The sequence below is a fragment of the Trematomus bernacchii genome, unplaced genomic scaffold (assembly GCF_902827165.1).
Source record: "Trematomus bernacchii unplaced genomic scaffold, fTreBer1.1, whole genome shotgun sequence".
Classification (NCBI taxonomy): domain Eukaryota; kingdom Metazoa; phylum Chordata; class Actinopteri; order Perciformes; family Nototheniidae; genus Trematomus; species Trematomus bernacchii.
Window position 1 is genome coordinate 10493795 of NW_022987705.1, and position 19028 is coordinate 10512822.

At 39.3% G+C, this 19028-nt stretch overlaps 1 protein-coding gene across 1 annotated transcript in view; it reads left to right on the forward strand.

Moving 5' to 3' along the window:
- The first annotated feature begins 7686 nt into the window (after positions 1–7686).
- LOC117490160 (gamma-aminobutyric acid receptor subunit beta-2-like) overlaps positions 7687–19028 on the forward strand; it is a 56640-nt gene continuing 45298 nt past the window's right edge. Inside the window, exons 1-3 of the mRNA XM_034139773.1 lie at positions 7687–7980; positions 8132–8229; positions 8895–8962. Of these exons, the coding sequence (XP_033995664.1) occupies positions 7898–7980; positions 8132–8229; positions 8895–8962 (249 nt within the window). The 5' untranslated portion in view covers positions 7687–7897. The remainder of the gene's footprint in view (positions 7981–8131; positions 8230–8894; positions 8963–19028) is intronic.

Sequence of the window (19028 nt, forward strand, 5' to 3'; positions counted from 1 at the left end):
AGAGAAACTTAAGCAGCATTAAACTCGGCCAACAGCCCCCAGTGAATTAAACAAAGACGGTGAAACGCAAGTTTTCAAAAAACAATCACAATGCACTTAAAGATTAGGAGTTTAATTTTTTTTAACTCATACAGTATCAAACATATATATGATTGGGTTTTAAGGTTGGAGATAGATGTGTTCTGCTGAGGGATGTGTTACTTAACCCTCCTATTGTCTTCGTGTTCCCCCCCTTACTTTGGTGTTCGCGGTAAAATTTGACCGGTCCTGTTTAAACTGCTATTACATTAACACAAAAACCATTAATCATCACCAAATTTCATTTAACACCCTTTTAAACTATACATACTGTATCAGACTACTGGTATACATGAAAAACTGCATTAAATATACAAAGAATAGACACTGAACATGTATTGTGTGTGCCAGGTGTGATCCATGTGGGGGGATGGGCACATAAGAGCGGGAAATGTATCAAATTGTTCTGTGTGTGTTTGTGTGTGCCAGGTGTGATTCACATGTGATGGGCACATAAGGGGGGGGACACATCTAGAGTGTGTGTGTGTGTGTGTGTGTGTGTGTGTGTGTGTGTGTGTGTTTGTGTGTGTGTGTGTGTGTGTGTGTGTGTGTGTGTGTGTGTGTGTGTTTGTGTGTGTGTTTTATCTGATCCGGATGGTTATTAATTCCTTTTCTTTATGGCGGTCATTTTTGACTGGGAACACCATGGGTGTTACAAAGTTGACTAAATCATCCAAAATGCAATGAAAGTGGTGATCAGCAATTTTGTATGTTCAAATGTCTACTGTGAAGGATATCATAAAGCCTTAATGCAATCTAATATAAAACAAAAAAGTTATGATTGATGAAAGTAGTAAATCGGTCAGATTTGACCCGAAGACAACAGGAGGGTCTTAAACATACATTGTGTAGGTCACTTTTTATACTTGCAACCTTTCAATATATATTTATACTGGTTGTAAAAACAGTTTTATGAATTAGAAACCTTTTTGTAAGTAAACATTACATTTCCATTTTGTTAATTAAGGATGATAAGTTCTTTTAAACTATTAATATTTTTGTCTTAACACTGTTGCCTTTTTTCAAAAACATTAACTGCAATCACATCAATACAAACTGTGCAGCCAGTAACTCAGTTTGGTCTTCACTTTAACAAAGAACATTTGATGTATCTATGTGTTATAAAATAATGATTGATGACTGAATCCCTGCCATCAAAATGGCACATCCCTTTATCATTTCTAAAATCAAGACAGTTGTATAAATAGAAAACTATTTCCATATGAAAATCTCTGCAAATGTTTACACACTAAACAATAAACCACCATGGCATGCAACAGAGAAGACATCTTTTGAGATAAATGTTTTTTTCTATTATAACTTGTATTTTTATGACAAACATACAAATAATTTAGTTGAGGCTTCATTCTTTGCTGTGCATATCATATTCCTTCTTCCGCAGATGTAAGAATAGAGATCTAGTATGCAGTCGCTATGGTTACCAGTGGTAGCTATGGACAAATAATCAATGTCAAGTTAAAGTCAGCCAGCCTGCAGAGATTGTTCTGGCAACTTTGCAAAACTGTGTTTTCAAACTGATTTGATCCGATTAAGATTGACCTGGTCAAAGCAGCTTGTTTTCTGTCAAAGTTTCAATACACTGACCTAAATAAATGAAGGGATTGGAACTTTAAGTAGTTATTTCTGAAGAAAAAAAATCCATAACTAGTCCCTACATCTAATTTTAAACCTATATCTAATTGGGTTTTAACTAGGGTTGGAGATAAATGTACAAACATGGGTAACTTTTATACATGCAGCCTTTCAATATATGTTTGTACTGGTTGTATTCACTTCATAATGGGGCTGGTAAGACAGCAGGAAATAAAATAGTATTAATATTGAGTTTTTCTTAATGTCCAGTAAATAGTTTGAGAATATATCTCAGTTTGGTCCTATCTACATACATGTTCTCCTTTATTTGAATAGCTGATATGCCATGTTGAATTTATAGCCCGACTTTCAGTGTCATGTGTTGGCCTTACTGTGTCACAGTAGCTCTTGATCTTTGTAATCTGCAGGTGGCATGGTGAAACGGCGACACTAGAGGCCAACTGCTGTGTTGCCATCCTGTGTCATCATCTAAACCATCACTTCTGACGCCAATACACCAAAAGAGGGGCTTTTGGCAGAGGTACTCAAATAATCCTGCTTCCCTCCTTCCATCACGCCCTCCATCTTTCCAACCGTTCCAACTGTGGCTAAAGCTGACACTCACCCTGGACAGCTGTCAGCAGTTCTGGCAGTGTTAACCAACGTCTGTCAGGGACAGAGTGAAATAGGAGTGAGAGAGAGAGATGAAGAGAGAGGCAAGGAATCAGCCAACTATCTTCTGTTTTGGTGGGTACTAGAAGGACACCGCAACCTTGAGAAGGTAGCAGGTGTCGCCTCCTCTGGTAGAGGGAGGGTAATGAGGCATAACTGTTGGCTGATGGACTTCGTTTGTCCTGCTTATCTTCAGGTCGAAACCACTACATGACATTTTGCCAGGGACAGGTGAAGATCTTGGCCAACAACAGCCCCCAGGGTGTGTTTGAAACCCCTGCAGTTCAGGACACATCAAGGGGTATTTTGAGTCTATGTCGATGGGCTCTTTTGCCAATAGGTTAAGGTGAATATGGATGGATTGATCATAAACATTGTAGGTAGTATTGTGGCCAACCGTTTTGTGGGGTTTGGTGACAAGGTCATAATAATTGCCAGTTAGAGTGAGATTCTCACAGCCTGGATGCAGGAAAAAGTCTGAAGCCAATTATTTCAGTTTCAATTTCAAAAAGATTCTGAAACTTGCCGTCTTTCAAGTTAGATTTTTGTTGGCGTCTTTGTGCAAAGATGCGATAGTCATGTAATTAACGTGTCCACTTACAAAACAGTGAATTCTGCCCGAGAATGAATGGCTTAATTTACACATGGGCTCATCATTGTACTAGGGAGCGGGCAAATTAAAGTCAGGTTGATATCCGGATGATTCAAAGATACAGCTCTTCCTGGTAATATATAGATACTTTTAAGGTGGTGGTGCATGTGTGAATGAGGCCTAGGGTTATTACATCAGCTGCCAAAGGTTATGGCTCGAAATGCAACAAAAGAAATTGGTCCACCTAGGTGACAATCAGACAGGTTGTAAACAGGCTGGATAGAATAGACAGTTACTGTTTTACTTTGCAGTGACCAACTCACTGCATATTACTTTTTGTCTTTTTTCCAAATCAAGTCAGTCAACTTCTGTTTAGGAGAAAACCGTTGAGAAATCAGAAGAGTCACAACTCTCTTACATTAGCCCGACCCCCAGTTGAGAACAACTGGTTTTGCTTATCTGGCTAAACTCTCAGCTTGTTTATTGCCCAATATAACCCATTTTAGAAATGTCACAACATCCTGAGATTTCAGAATAGCAATACATTGATTATTATGTTATGAACAATATAACTTACTAAACCAAAAATGCATTAAACTATAGTTGTCGTTCGAGTACAATTTTGAGATACCCATACTCTCATATACTGTACTTGCTTTTTAGGCTACTTTATGCTTCTATGCTATATCATTGGAAAATATATTGCTTTGTAATCAACTGCATATACAAATCCCAACCAGACCAATCGCTAAAATTGCAAAAGAGAAACACAGTCTATATTACCTCCCATACTGCATGACTGTAGGTATGTGGTTGATTGTATTTCCTGCCCTGGAAAAGATGCCTTAAAAAAAGAATATAAATAATGAAGACCAGTCATTTCCTAGCTGCTTTAATTACACTACACTTTTCTTGATTTTATTTTCTGAATATATTTTGTCTCTCAAAGACTTAAACCTTCCTCTTGTCAATAATGAAAAGGCTATCATTTAAATCTTCCATAAGCCTCTAATAGAGCCCTCCTGCTGTGTTAAGTAGCGCTAATCAGCAATGTCAATGCTGTAATTGCGACACCTAAAAGAGAAATACAGAGAGGTGTTTTAATTAAAGGGAAGGGCACAGTACAAACGCTCGTTATGGCTGGCAAATTGAGTTTGATTATACTATATATTAAGATTATTACTTACATCAAACATTAAATGCATCTTCATGAGTTTTAAGCCAAATAGAATGGTACATGCACGCACACATACCTGCATATTTATTGCATCTTTACACTGTTGAAGGCCATATAAAAGGCACAGCTATGAGAGTAAGTGGGTGAAAATGATGCTTCCTTATTTTGGCCATGTGCTTTGGCATATTGCCCCTCCATCTCTGTGGGGTTGGAAGGATATCAGACAGACGATCCAAGGGAAGTGTTACCTGCTGAGAACAGACCAGGTGCAAACTCCACAGTAAGACCACGAGCTGTAGAGGTGTATTAAGCACTGCGTAGTAATCCATTCTCTTCTCTTACCTTCCTCCCTCTGGATATGGTCGAATTATGTAAATAAATAAAAGATGATTGCTTTGACTCTATTAGTTCGCAAATATTTGGTGAGGTTTATTACAGCTTTAGCAAGATTTAATTGAGGAGAAATTCATTAATTAGTCATGTGCTGGGAAGAAATTGAATATTAGCCTCACAACTTAACATGGATAAACTTCACATCATAATAAATATGTGTTTTGCCTTTTTTTTTAATATATATATATATATATATAATCAAATAACATAAATATAATCAAAACACGTAAATCCTTGAGCAACAAAATCATAGAAAGTGCCTCAATGCTTGATTAGAATCCTTAGAAAAGCCTTATTTGTTCTTAAAATGTTTGAAAATTATGTGCTATGTGTGTCTTTGTTCTATTATTATTTCCAGTTTTACAATGTTTGGACTGCGGAAAGACTGGTCCATCAAAGGTAAACCCTGACAGTGTGTTTATGTGTATTTATATGCCCAACTAATCACTCTGTGACATTTTAAGCCAATATTTGAGGGTTTTTGTCATGTTGGTTATTTATTGCAACAAAACAGTCAATGTTATGGCAGACAATGGACTGAGATGTGTTATCTGTGTACTCAGGCAAAGAGTACTCACTCTCCCTCACTAGCACACACACAGAAACACACACCAAACACACATAGGGCAGGAGAGACTTCAAAAGTGTCTTCTCTTCACATGCTCATTTACTTACATAAAACTAACCCAAAAACCTTTTGTACCCGATGTTGTGGACACCCTTTTGTATTCATCAGCACACAACCACCTAAAAATGCATGGTCTTTTATTAAGGCACTCAGACAAGTCGGTCACTATACTCTCTCTTAGTGCAAAAATAAAAACAGACATGGATAGAGATAAAAGAGGTGACCTAGGGCTCTTTTTGGAATGTTTAAACAATTCAGTAAATCAGGCATTAAAAACCACATGGCAGATTAGAGTACTTCTTTGCTTGCCTCAGTACTGAACATCCACCCACTGACATTGAAGGGTTACAATAAAAAAAAATTGTATTCACAATATTGTGATAGGCGAAGCGCTCTATGGTTCCACCATCTGTTCGCCCTCTGATGAATTTTAGTGAGCTCTCAAATGCATGCTACAGTAAAAGAGGTCACGTTTGTAATGCCTTAATGGATGTTTATAATGACCTTCAAATGCATCAAAACCAAACTTTGTACATCACCTATGTTGTCTTGCTTTCAATGACAGTCACTAAAATGTGTCCATTCATATTGTTTGTAATGTAATTGGGAATTCTAGTGCCGGCCTGCTTCAGGAAAAGATATAGCAAATGTCAAGAGTGCTATTCATGGTGGAATACACTATAATTCTTGCTGTTCCTCCCAGAGGCTATAGCGCCACAGCACAATACTAACTCTGATTTACAACTTTCCTCTGTCTGCACATTGTATGAAGTTTGCGTTGTCTATACAGAAAGTTTAGTTTTTAAATCCCATGCTTGCAACATCATGGCTGTGTAGAAGAGATATCTTATTGTTCAAGAGGCATGGCAACTTAAAATGTGTGTCATATGAACTAATTTTAACGGTTGCCAAATAAAGAACGGTTTATTGTTAACAAGACATCGGCAACAAAAATGATATAACTTACCCATTTTGGACGATGCAACACACATACTAATGGGATGCAATATATAATAAATACATTCACATATACTGTATTATTGGATCATTTGACATACATGACCACCAAAAAAGTGAATCCTAAACCCACAATGCAGATGCCAAATCATCTTTTTCAAAAAATCTAATCTCGACCACTGTAGATATATTTCCAATTTGTGCAATGGGCCTGAAAATAGAATATTGATTATAACCCAATTAATTCTGAGTTTTGTTTAACATTTGAATTCTTCACATTTTACAGCTCCCCCTTCAGGTCAAATGTGTTGCAATATTCTATTTGATTTTGTATGTAAAACACAGACAATTATTTTTGTAAATAAGTAGAATCAAATGATTGACAGTCATTATTTTTTCCTGTGCTTTTACAGTTGAGTACATTTTACATCTTCCTGATAGGATCACTTCTGTCCCCCTCCTCTCTCAGGAGCCGCTGTAGGACTCCTACACAGGGCTCACTGCTCCAGCATCCGCCTCTGGATTCCCAGCATATCCATGACGATTCGTGTCCGAGTTTACATAGTGGCACTGCGCACGTCCTGCTCACCAGTGCGTGGAGCCACACGCGTGCATGGCTGCGAGATGTGCTGAGTGCAGGCTTCAGTGCTTAGTTCATGCATCCCGCTTCCAACCCCGAGGCACTGCATTGGCACCGCGTCGCTCAGAGTATTAAGCCACGCTTCTCGTTTTCTTCAGAGGCCCGAGTGCTTGGAAATCGATGCGTGAGCAACTGTTGGTGGAGGGATACATTTCTAGCACGGAAACCCCCTTTTGTATGGAGAGAAAAGCAATAGAGAGAGAGGCGAGCACATTCAGCACACTGGACAGAGTCAGAGAGAGGCGGAATTCACACATTGTAGCACCATGGACAGAGTCACTAACTCATAGTGAGGTTTTTTTTGTTAGTTTTTTTCTGTTTATGGAAGGAGAGAGCAAACTGTGAATATGTTCTGTTCCCTCCGCTCCCCTGTGGGACTCGCCTGACAGTAGCCTACTTAGAAAAACTACAAGAACAGCTTAACTCCCTTGTTCGGCATCATACCACACGTGCATGTTCACACCCACGCACGGAGGGTGTTGTCACTGACTATTAGTATTTTCCAAAGAACACATGATAAATGCAGATGTAAAGCCTAATAATAGGCACTACGGCCTGTATCAGCCTCATTTATGTGTCATGTTTGCATTCCACCTTATGGAAGGAAACATTTAGCTTGAAAACGCATTGATTTTTAAATCTAAAGTTAAGTTGAATTATTCTGGTGTCTGTCTGCTCAGCGCTCAAATAATTATACATGTAGGCTACACTTAAATATATAAAATCCAGATTTCAGATGGGAACCCCGGGCAGCTCTGGTGGAACAGCGGGGTTAAGTGCCTTGCTCAGGGACAGCTAGATGACTTGGCAGACGGGCGTCTAAAGAGCGAACGGAGAGAGACAACCCCACCCACATTTCCATTTCGCCCCCGTGAATTCGAACCACCAACTTTCCGGTGACTGTCACTGCTTCTTAAACCGCCACATTGTTTGTAAAGAAACCAGGGAGACCCCCATGTGCCCCTGAGTAACTTGTATTCTTGGTTCTCCTTTAAATTTCCTCCGTGGCTGGGTACTACATCTGCCACTACCACCGGCAGCAGCAGCGCTGCTTCTTGATGTTGTGGTCGGGAATACGCATGCGCCCAGCATTGGAATTACTGCACTGGCAAGAATAAGTTGGACCTCGTCTGTCTTCACTAAAAGAAAAATAGACAAAACAAAACCATGGCAGTGTTCAGAATAAGAAGAATTAGGTTTTGTTGCGTCTGGTTGTTCCCTATCCTATTGACCGTGATGTGCGCTCAAAGGTAAGTGAGAGGGTCGGAGGATTCTCCACTCGTTTTTTTCTAAGTGTGCCTGTGTTACAGACGGCATGGTATATACTTGGACACTTTAAGGTCTAAGAATGTCTCGCTTATCAACCTGCTGTGCACCTTTTCTCTCTCTTTTCTTCCATAGTGCCGGTGCCAATGAACCTAGCAATATGTCTGTGGTTAAAGAAACAGTGGATAGACTGTTGAAAGGTTATGATATACGATTGAGGCCAGATTTTGGAGGTAAATGAACTCGTATTATCTCCAACTCTCTTCGAGTTTGCGCCTTGTCAGCCCGTATAATAGCAGTGTTTAACTAGCCACTGTAATTACGGATAACTCGATTATCTCTGCAATTTCAGAAAATAAAGAGACATTTCTTATCAACTCCTACCAGAGTCTATGATATTATATGATACGATACATGGAAAATGTGACAAAACAACCCAGAGTTGCGACATAATAGAAAAAACACACGAGTGGCGTTGAAGGGTGGACGATAAAATAGGCTACACCAGCTCATGTATTTGAATGAAAATCACTCCATTAAAAAGGTGGCTGTCAACTCAGTGCACCCCTGTAGGAATTGTAAACACATTTGTCCAACCTTGTTTACATTCGTGTTTCAACCCAGGTGTTAACTGCGACGGAAGCATGTTTAAGGCTAGGTATTGAATGTCAACAACTTTTAGCTGAATTTCCCACACTTCCGCCGCAGCTCATCTTATTTTACCCGAAATGAACACTATAAACTATTATCAGGCTGACAACAGCTAAACTCACAATCGTTAATCTGTGTTTTCATCACGTAGATATTGTTTGATCGTGAGAGACATGTCAGTGTAGCATACAGGCTGGACCTGATGTACAATATCTCTGTTGCTTACCGTTGTTTTGATCTGTCCTAGGTCCTCCCGTTGGAGTGGGAATGAATATAGACATAGCCAGCATAGACATGGTGTCAGAAGTCAATATGGTAAGTAGTGCATTATATGATCACCTTCACTATGACAATGTGGGACTCTTCTGGACTAATGATCCCTGCTAAGCATAAACCTAGTAGGGGAATACCCAAACAAACCACTGGGGAAACCCCCTCTTAATGCAGGTCTGTGTAAATGTGTATTTTCGCCCCATCACTAGCATCTAACATGTGGGCTTGAAAACTTGAAGGCAATGGTCGATTTGTTTTGGGTTGATGGCATGGATTCAGCCCTTCTGGGGTTTTGAAATAAATTGACTGACATAGGTGATCGCTTTTTGATGATTGTATATGCTGATTGCTGCTCAATTCGCTGAGCATGCACAAAGCCAGGCATCACTGACTCCATAAAATCCATTATTTGGGGGAATACAAATTCAATCCACCACCACTATTTTATAGGGAAAGTTATAGTATAAGCCCATTCTCAACTATTGCAATTATTAACACTTAAACATATTGCTTGATAATATATATGTTTTGTATTTTACGTTATAATGGCTGGTTTATAATGCTAAACAAGAAATTGTGACAGTGCAGGAATTTGAGAGCTGGGGATATTAGAAGTGGAGATTAAGTTTTGCTTCATACAATTGCACCTCCTAGTGATGAGATGTTAGAACTGCACTTTAGTTAACAGAAACTCAAGGCTGCATTTTATCATCATGGAAGGTCACTTTTGACACACATAATACAGTTGACAAGGTGAGCAAAAATGGATATTTATGAAATAATATACATGAGATGTTGATATGTTGTCATTTTATTTCGCTCTTCCTGTGGTTGACCTCTACTGTTTTAATTTACAACTTTTTAACATTTTGCACATTTATGTCCTGCTGTTGCAGTTGTTTTGGTGTAACTAGCTGTGAAATGAGTCATGTTGTGATCTCAGGGAATGGTTACACGCTGGAATATTTTTGGCAGCAGCACCCAAAGGCTGTTGCTCATGTTATCTTTGTGCTCTTGTAAACTATGATGATGTGTAGAGATGAGATGAGAGAACAGATGATGCCATTTCTATTTGCATGTATTTACCCAGAAGACCAGCACAACGTTAGGGCATATACATGCACACACGAGCACACACGAGCACACATACACACAATACAGGTCTGCAGAGTCCTCCACAGTGGCCTTGAATCTTTAATTAAGGCATGTTTTCCCTGTGTAACCGATGCAAGAGCTTGAGAGCTGCCTAACGTTGTATTTGTGAATGTGACGGAGTGCCTGCAAGCACAGTATGCATATTGTTAGTGTGGACACAGGATGCATTTCCAGGATTTAAATAGCAAAGTATTATGTAATATGCTATTTGTATCCACGTCCTCATCAGCTAATGCATAAAAGACAGTTTCATACAATTGATATATAGCTTTTTCTATAGATGTTGTTATGATTTATACAGGCAACACATACATTTAGTTTTTTAGGTTATTTATTGTTTCCGATAGCATTTGGCAAAGAAAAACATTTCAAAAGACACTGAGGAAAGAGGTAAAAAAAAAATAAACTTGTCGTACAACTGAGCCAACATGACAGTCCAAAGTTGGTTGTGCCTTGTTTATTGTTTTGTCTACTGCTATCATCTTCTTAGGGCTACTACTTCCAGAGAAGAACTTAGTGAAGAGTATATCCTTTATTACTCCTACCCAGAAGTGCGTCAGGGCTTATATTCAAACACCCACACACATTGCCAAACAAAAAAATCCTACTCTCTATCCCAACACAAAGCCGGGTGCTGCAGAGCGTCTTTGATCATCCCATTTCTTTTTCAGCTCTCGCCCACTAAACACCCTCTAATGTGAAAGGGGGGTCATTACCACCTGACCCATTGGAACCTCATCAATAGAAGAGGCCACATGTGTGCGTAATGGTTTCAGGATCTTTGATCTGCTCCCCTTCCTATACATGTAACCACTTTTCAGGATAGCAGCTGGTGTAGAAGCACTTTCTTTTCTTCCATTTCCTCTCCCCCATCTGGCTCTCTGTCTGCCACTTATTTTGGTGCCGGGATAAACCACCCTGCGTACTTTCTTTAGAGAGCAGATGAGAAACAGGGTTGAGGATAATGGAGAGATATATGTCACTGAAGGATGTATCCAACAGTGTCCTATTAGCCATTATGGCACAGCAGGACTCTTTGGTGTGTATTAACAATATTCTTCTTTGACCGACACTGCTCTCTGCTAAAGGCCTTGCATTAAAAGTGGAGACATGAATGTGTGATAACAAAGTGCATATATGTTATTTTTCCAGAGGGGCCATTAAAATAAGGACCTGCATAGTGGTTTGTCTTAGACCATCTGTTTTACTTTGTTACCAATGTCACAGAGCAGAAACTCATTTAGAAACAACACAGGCCTCTAGCTCGCTTTAGATGAGTCACCAGACTAAGTATGCAAGCCTTCAAGCGTGAGTGGCCTGGAGGACGTGAAGTCCTCTCCAGTATTTGTCATGTAAGCAGTTCTTATGTTGTCCAAATTCACAACCTAGACTTAAGCATGTAGGGCCTTGTTCCAAAACCCCTTCATAACATTTCCTAGTTAAAGATGAGCCTCTGCAACCAGTGACTTTTTATGTTCTAAGGCTAAAAATGTGCACCAATAGCTGGCATGAGTGAGTCATATACATTGTCTAAAAACTACATTACATGTCACTTAGGCCCGGAGCCAGAGATGTAATGAGGACGCTCTGGCTGGTGTTCATTACATCCCCCTGAAAGGTCACTGGTTCCTGGGTGTCAGGGCCAAAGTCCCAAGCCTTCGAGGAAGAAAAGGGATCGGATATGACTGTGTAAGACCTCAGAGTCAAATCTTTCACCTCTATATGTATGTGACAGAGAGATAGAGAGCTCCCTGACATTAACAAGTCACCATGTGGAGAGCCAGAAGCATTGCTGGTGTTGGAGAGAAGGTCATGTACCTAGTGCTACTGAGGGTTCATTCTGCATGACTCAGAGCTGGACATACAGAGATGGGCACTCACACTGAATACCAATGTCATGTTAAACATTCAACCCAAGGCAAGTGGCATAGCGTGCCTTCATGTATCCATCAGGCAAAGGGAAATTGGAATATATGTACAGGAGGCATGTAGACGGATTGCATGATTCTTCTATTTCCCTTCTTTCCAGAAATTCTCTTTTGTGCACTTTCTCCACTGCCATTTACTCTTCAATATTTGCCTTTGGTTGAGCTCCTGAGCACTTGAATCCTAAGCCAACCATTTTGACAGAGGAAGAAATACTCCTGTCCGAGGATGAACTAAAGTTATTATCCTCCTCTAAAAGGCAGAAATACCATTATTGATGCACATAAAGGTCGAGAGGGGCTTATTGATTGTTGGAAAAAAAAACTGTGAAACTCAGAGCCCCTCGATTTCTCTACCCACTTATTTCCACACTTTAGCAGAACATTTGGTGTGTCTGCTATAAAAGCATAGAATCACACTGATAACTACGCCTATACTATATATCACAAGCATGTTTACATTGTAATGGATGTTGGCTGGAAGGCGAGGGCTTCCTATTTGATCATACAAGGAAAGGAAAATTGGGAAGCACTTATGTAGGATTGCGTAATATCTCATCCCGACCTGAGAGCTTTGAAATGATATTAAGTCTGCATTGTGTTTAGATCTATTTCACAGGAGCCTTCAAAAGTCTATTGCTGAGGTGGGCAGGATTCTAAATCGATGAGCAGTAGACATTACCCAAATAAGTACAATTGGTATGATTTAAATAGATTTCCACAGCACCATTTAAAACATTTATTGCCCAGTTAATAACGAAAACACTTAGGGAAACTTCCCCTTAATCAACTCAATGTAATGTAAATGGTACCAATTGTTAAATGGATGATGAAATTATTCATTTTAAAGTCACATTATTGTCTCTTTCATGGCACAAGGTTTCACCAAAAGTATGCACTAAAGGTTGATCACTGCAGTCTTTGTCGGTACTGAAATTATCTCTAACTCCTGCTCCATGATGGTTGCATGGTAACTAATGAAAGTGTGGAGGCAACGTGTGAAGATTCACACACTGAGACGCATTCTAATTATGGGAGAAATAAATCAATCCAAGTCTTGTCCTATGGCATAACGATCTGAAAAACTATTAAAAATATCTTCACGCAATATCTGAATCTGGCAACTGTATAATGATAGGTATTGACCTTAGTTACTAGATGTAAACATGTTTGATGAAGCATTAAATAGACAAGTACAGTTTAAGAGGCTATTGTTATCCACAGAGCTGTACACAGTTGGTTTTGGTATCGTGGAGCACTTAGAAATACAGTATACAACTTTCAATGATACTATTCCAATTTTGAGTAATTACATTCCTCACAACTGCTACATTAAAAGATTAAGTTACTGAAGTCCTTTGGAGGGACTGCTGCAGTGTCTCCTTTGTAGGAACTGTCTATATAAAGCCTTCTACCATGCTGGACAGACATGAACATACTTGTACACTTAGAATGTCTCTAGTGAGGATGTACACTTACTCTCTGTCTCTCATGTACGCACGCATCCTCAGTCCTGATGCCTCGCTATTCTCAAGTCATGCTTCCTTATAAACTGGTATGTTAACGTAGCCTCAAGGAAAGTAGCTTCTCGAATTACGTAATACCCAGAGCAAAGACAAAGTCAGCCACGGTTGAGCAAGGATTTGACTTGATGATCTAATGGAGAGAGCTGGAGCAAACATAATGTAAAAGGATAGCCAGGCTCTAATGATAACAGTATTGATTCATTTTCACTGCTTAGGATAGATGGTTCATCGATGTCACTTAAAAGACAACCTAGACTTATCACCAAGCTCCTGTTCCTGTGTTGGCCCCTTGTGGGCAGCGGAACAACCTGAAAACACAATTTATTATCACCTACAAGGACAATATGGCAAATGTGTTGGCAAACTGTGCCCTAATACACATTCATCAGGCACAAAGCAACATTAGCATTCATCTGGAGTCTTTTTTTGACACCCAATTGATTCAAATCCAATATTTACTCCTTTAGCCTTGAATTCATCAAGAGCTTGTGGCTGCTTCTGCTACTGCTGGAAACAGGGATAGAGAGAGAGGTGAAGAACCAAACAAAAACAATAATCTGAAAAATGCTAGAATTCCATGTTAGCTAAGGGATAGTGAAGAGTTGGATGATACTTATTGGTGTTTTCATAATTATAAACAACCCCTTCTTCATTACATGTTGCTGTTTGACATATTGCTAAGATAAAACATTTGATTATTACAGCTTTAATACTGTATTTAATCAATCTATTCTGAATGCATTTAATTTAGCAAGTCCCTTCTGGCCTCTTTGTATTCTCTATAGATCATTTGAATGTAACCTTTTAGACAACGAAGACCCCCCAATTAGTTATTTCTGAACAACATACAGTAGTATATTTGGAAGGCTATGGTGGGAACCTGTTTTTGTCCCTTCTGTTTCCTAAACTAATTGAAAGCTTCCAATGTATTTCATTCCCTTAACAACTCACTGCCTACTGCAAATATGTTTACTGATGCAGGATCTTTAACTCCCATCTGCCTTGAAGGTCAGCAAAACTAATATAATGTCTGATACACCACCTATTGACCGATGCCATTAGTTTTTTATAGGGAACATTGTGTCTGTCTCTGTTATTTACAAGGCAGTGTTGCTCTGCGCCTCTGAGGTGGCAAAAATGTTTTCAGCCCACGCACTGTTTCACTTTCTGTTTCATTTTTTACACCACTTTATTTAAGTAGCCTCTTTCCTTCCTAAAGAGATTTGCAAAAACCTGCTCAACCTATCAAGAGATTCTTAAAAAAAAAAGAACATGAGACATACACAGCGGCTGCATACATTAAATCAGAATACCAAAAAGCTAGCTTGTAGGGGAAAGTCACGAGGGATGTTGGAAGGAGTGACTGAGGATTGACTGAATTGTGTGAGTGGAGTGCTGGAACAACCCATTCCCACACTTGCATTATTCATGCTGGTAGGTTTAGATAGATTTAGATTTGTCTCCCTATAGAGTTTTAGTAATCCATTTAGATTACATTGTGTGCCACTTGAATGCCGTTAAAGCATAGACATTAAGTGGGTTGTTTGTATACTGGAATGAGGTTTTTTATGTCACTAGTGACAATACATAACATATGGGTAGGTGTTTACTCATCAGCAGAACCCATTAACTCAATTTAAATGATGATGAAAGTGGTGCCTGTGTTGCTGTGATGATGTCGGTGATCATGATGATACCAACATGAAGGAAGGGAGATGTTTTTACATGCTTTTATAAAGAGAACCAGCAAAATTATAGATATAAAACTGCAGCGCTAGAGTTGCTTATAGTCCACTGTCATAAGTCAGTGAGAGGAGATCTATCTCTGCCACTGGGAATTCAGGTAACAACATTTATTTCTCTGTTTTGGCCAATTTGGCTTTTTGTTATTTTACTGCCGGGACTTGGATGTCAGTTTAACATATAAACATGTGAGTACAATAATTGGAACCCGCATACTCAAGTTGTTTTTACTCAATCAATAAATGGGCTAACAGTTGGAAACAAAGTCAATCAGATATGTCAAACAAATCCTACATATTGAAAGTGAAAGGCAGTCAATAAAAAGGCAGGCAAATGTACACATTTACTGTAAACAGATAAGACAACATAGAAATCCTGGCAGAGGCAAACTGTGAGTTATCCTCTATATGCTGGGGTTAAGTACAGATGATGTTCGACTGGGTGAGCAGGTGGCTTACAAAAGAGTTGTGCAGGACTTGGAAAACTCAGGAGCAACAGCTGTTGGGCGTCTGACGAATGGCACATCTGAAAGAGGTTAGAAGAAAACATGGCATAGTGAGGAGGAACAAGAGGCAGAGGAGGGAGGAGAGGTAGACGGAGCAACTGTCGGCGTGACAAGATTACCTCAGGTTTTTGCGCAGTCAAAATCTCATAAGCTGTGTACAAAGATCTCTGGGAAAATGGTGACTGAAGTGCTAGGCAGCCAGTCTTATTGTTCTCACTGCAGATATCTCTTAAATGTCATCAGTAGTCTGCACAACAGGTTTCTGCAGTTTGCCAAAAATGCGGCTTTTCACTAGGTTTAAATGTACTTCATGTTTCAGCACAGTGAATAGCCTTTTAACACTCTCTTTGTTCTATGTTCATTTCCCTGGATCGGGTTCACTTTTCCAACACATTATTTATCTATCCACGTTTAGTTATTTATTATCTTCCGACTTTTTTCGTGACACAAGCAGGGCAACATTTTGTATGAATCCAGTGACTGGTTATTTACAGGTTGATTGATGGTTTGCCAGAAAATGTGATGCATATCTTCATGTTAATTTCACAAATGTAGTAAACATTACCTACTAGTTGTTACTGTCACTGCACGTCCAACCCCACTTCACCTATTATAAACGTATACAGCCGCTAGCATGGATACATTTTTCCAAATATTTAGGTAATTTCCTGAAATGAGGAACACAACATAGAATGTAAAGATGGAAAACAGGAGTTATACTATTACCCTCTCTTGGCGGGTATTTCATTGCAAACCTTTCTGTATAACCTTTAAAGCTCACTCCATTAAGCGATATTAAGGACCCTGCGGCATCGTGTTGTGGTATGTGTCAATTTGGATATCTTTTGAACATTACACACAAAATCTTAGTTTGATAAATGATGTGACATACACCAATCACAGCACACACACACACACACACACACACACACACACACACACACACACACACACACACACACACACACACACACACACACACACACACACACACACACACACACACACACACACACACACACACACACACACACACTTATTGTACAATTAATAAACCAGCTCTAAATGTTAGGAGAAGGGAGGTGTGTAATCAATTCCCCCAGGTCAAACAAGCCTGCTAAGTAAGGCATCTGATTCACTGTTGTCTGTGACAGTGAATGATGGGATGGATGTTCAGCTACCAGGCATGCAGCTGTAGGTCTAACTGTTAAACAGTAGCCTCTTGTTTTCTTGGCGGTAAGCAGAGCGTGTGAAATTGACAGCATATTGCCATTGTTGCCGTTCGTTCATTGCAGGGTAATAAGTTTCACACCTGTCCTTTGTCAAGAGGATGTTACCATCTTCAGCTTCTCATCCCTCATCCGTCTGTTCTCTCTCTCTCTCAATTATGCTGTACCTTTCCTGTTTGATAATGACAAAAGGCTGGTGCCCTGCTGCAGTGGGATAACACAGAGTTGCAAATCGAAGTGGGTAAATCGGCTGGCCGTACCGATCCAGGAGGCATCGCATCTCCCTGTCACTAGTCCCAGTAGCCCCACTACTCTATTAGTATTAGTTTTCTTGCCTCTTCCATCGTTTTCTTTTTACCAAAACCCTTATCTTTTCTGTACTTAACCAAATCGTTTTGTTGCCTAAGCAAAGTTGTATCCTGGGAAGACAAGAGTTCATTTTGAGAATACTATATTCAATTAATGAGTGGAAATTGAAATGTGTTGCTGGAAATATGTAATATGTAAGAGAATGCATGGTAAATGAAGAATTTGAAGAATCAAACTATTTGTACAGATCTTGTATGAACCATCGTAGGAGGATAGGATGATATTACATCTTTAAGCTATTTTTCTTTTTATGTAAGAAATAATTACAACAATATTGTTAACTAACTAACAGTGCTGTCTTGAGTGTGTAAGCAACTACTGTGTTGTGTTGTGGGGATAACACTCATCATTGTGTGGGATCTATTTTTAGATTGTTAATCAAGGTAACATGTTCAGATTGACACACTCAGTATGATATCCCATGAAATGTGAGTAGAGTGAGATCGCTTCATTTTGGCTCATCCACCAGAAGTAACCCAATAGAGGTCGAAATCACGTGTGTGAGAGTGCATGCAGGTTTGTGTATTTCCTTACATTGTAATTTATTCTTAACTCCATTTGGTTCCCAGAGGTTCCCTCAATTCCTGAATCTCATGATAATGAGACAATATCTGAGGTTATATGTGTAGTCTCATAAGGACTATTAACAAGAATATTGGCTGTTTACTCCATTTGGTCTCGGCTAAGAGAGTTCTACTCGGTTGCCTTTGACTCTCTGTGATGATTTGAATTGATAAATGCTACCTTTTCAGACAGGCTAATAATAAGATCTGGTATGCTGCACTGAGAGTTGTTATCAAATCACAGTTTAATTCACATGCAGTCACGAACAGCATAAGCATTTGTCAATGACAACACTGTTTTGGTTGACAGGTGCAACTTTATAGAACGACTTGCCTACGAAATAAAATGTAATACTTAGGAATTTCCACCTTCTACATGTTGCGAGAAGTTTCAAACGTATCCACACTGGAGAGCAATTTCGAAAAGCTGGAAATTGATAATCCCAGTGTAGATAAAAAGACAAAACAAAGAGAACATTTTAAATGTTGTAACATCTTTGTGTTCGGATTGTCTAAGATGAGTGATTTCTAGAGTTATATTGAATGGGTTTCTTTCTTTCAATCTAAATAGGTGTACTCACGTGGTAGTTCTGTCATCTTTTGTCATCAAAGCTTTGTAATTGGTCCTGCTGGTCACTGTGTTTGGGCTCATGTCCGGCACTTTCACACAGATTTCACAGTACGTTGAAACTGCCACTTGTCAATCGAACATAAGACTAAATTCTGCTTTACCACAGCTTGCCAAAGAACAAGAAGTTGAAAATGGCAAAACAGGACAGACAGCGGGTGTGGATTGGTTTTCACAGCAGCTGAACGTGACACTGAAAGCTGATAATGGGATAGTGTGGAGAGGGATAATGCGTGTTGCTGTTTCGTGTTCTTAGGGATACGGTTGCACTTGTCTTCGTTCTGGCATCTTCTTTACATTTTATTATATGTTGGTGATAAAACGAGCTGAATTCTAAATGTGAATTTATTGTAGTGTTATCAGAAAATCTGACGGTAACAAATCATTGTCTATACAGCCTTGTGTAGGGTGTTAGTTTACAGCTGCCAAGTATTTCTCTCTGTGTTTTGATTCCTTGACTGTAGG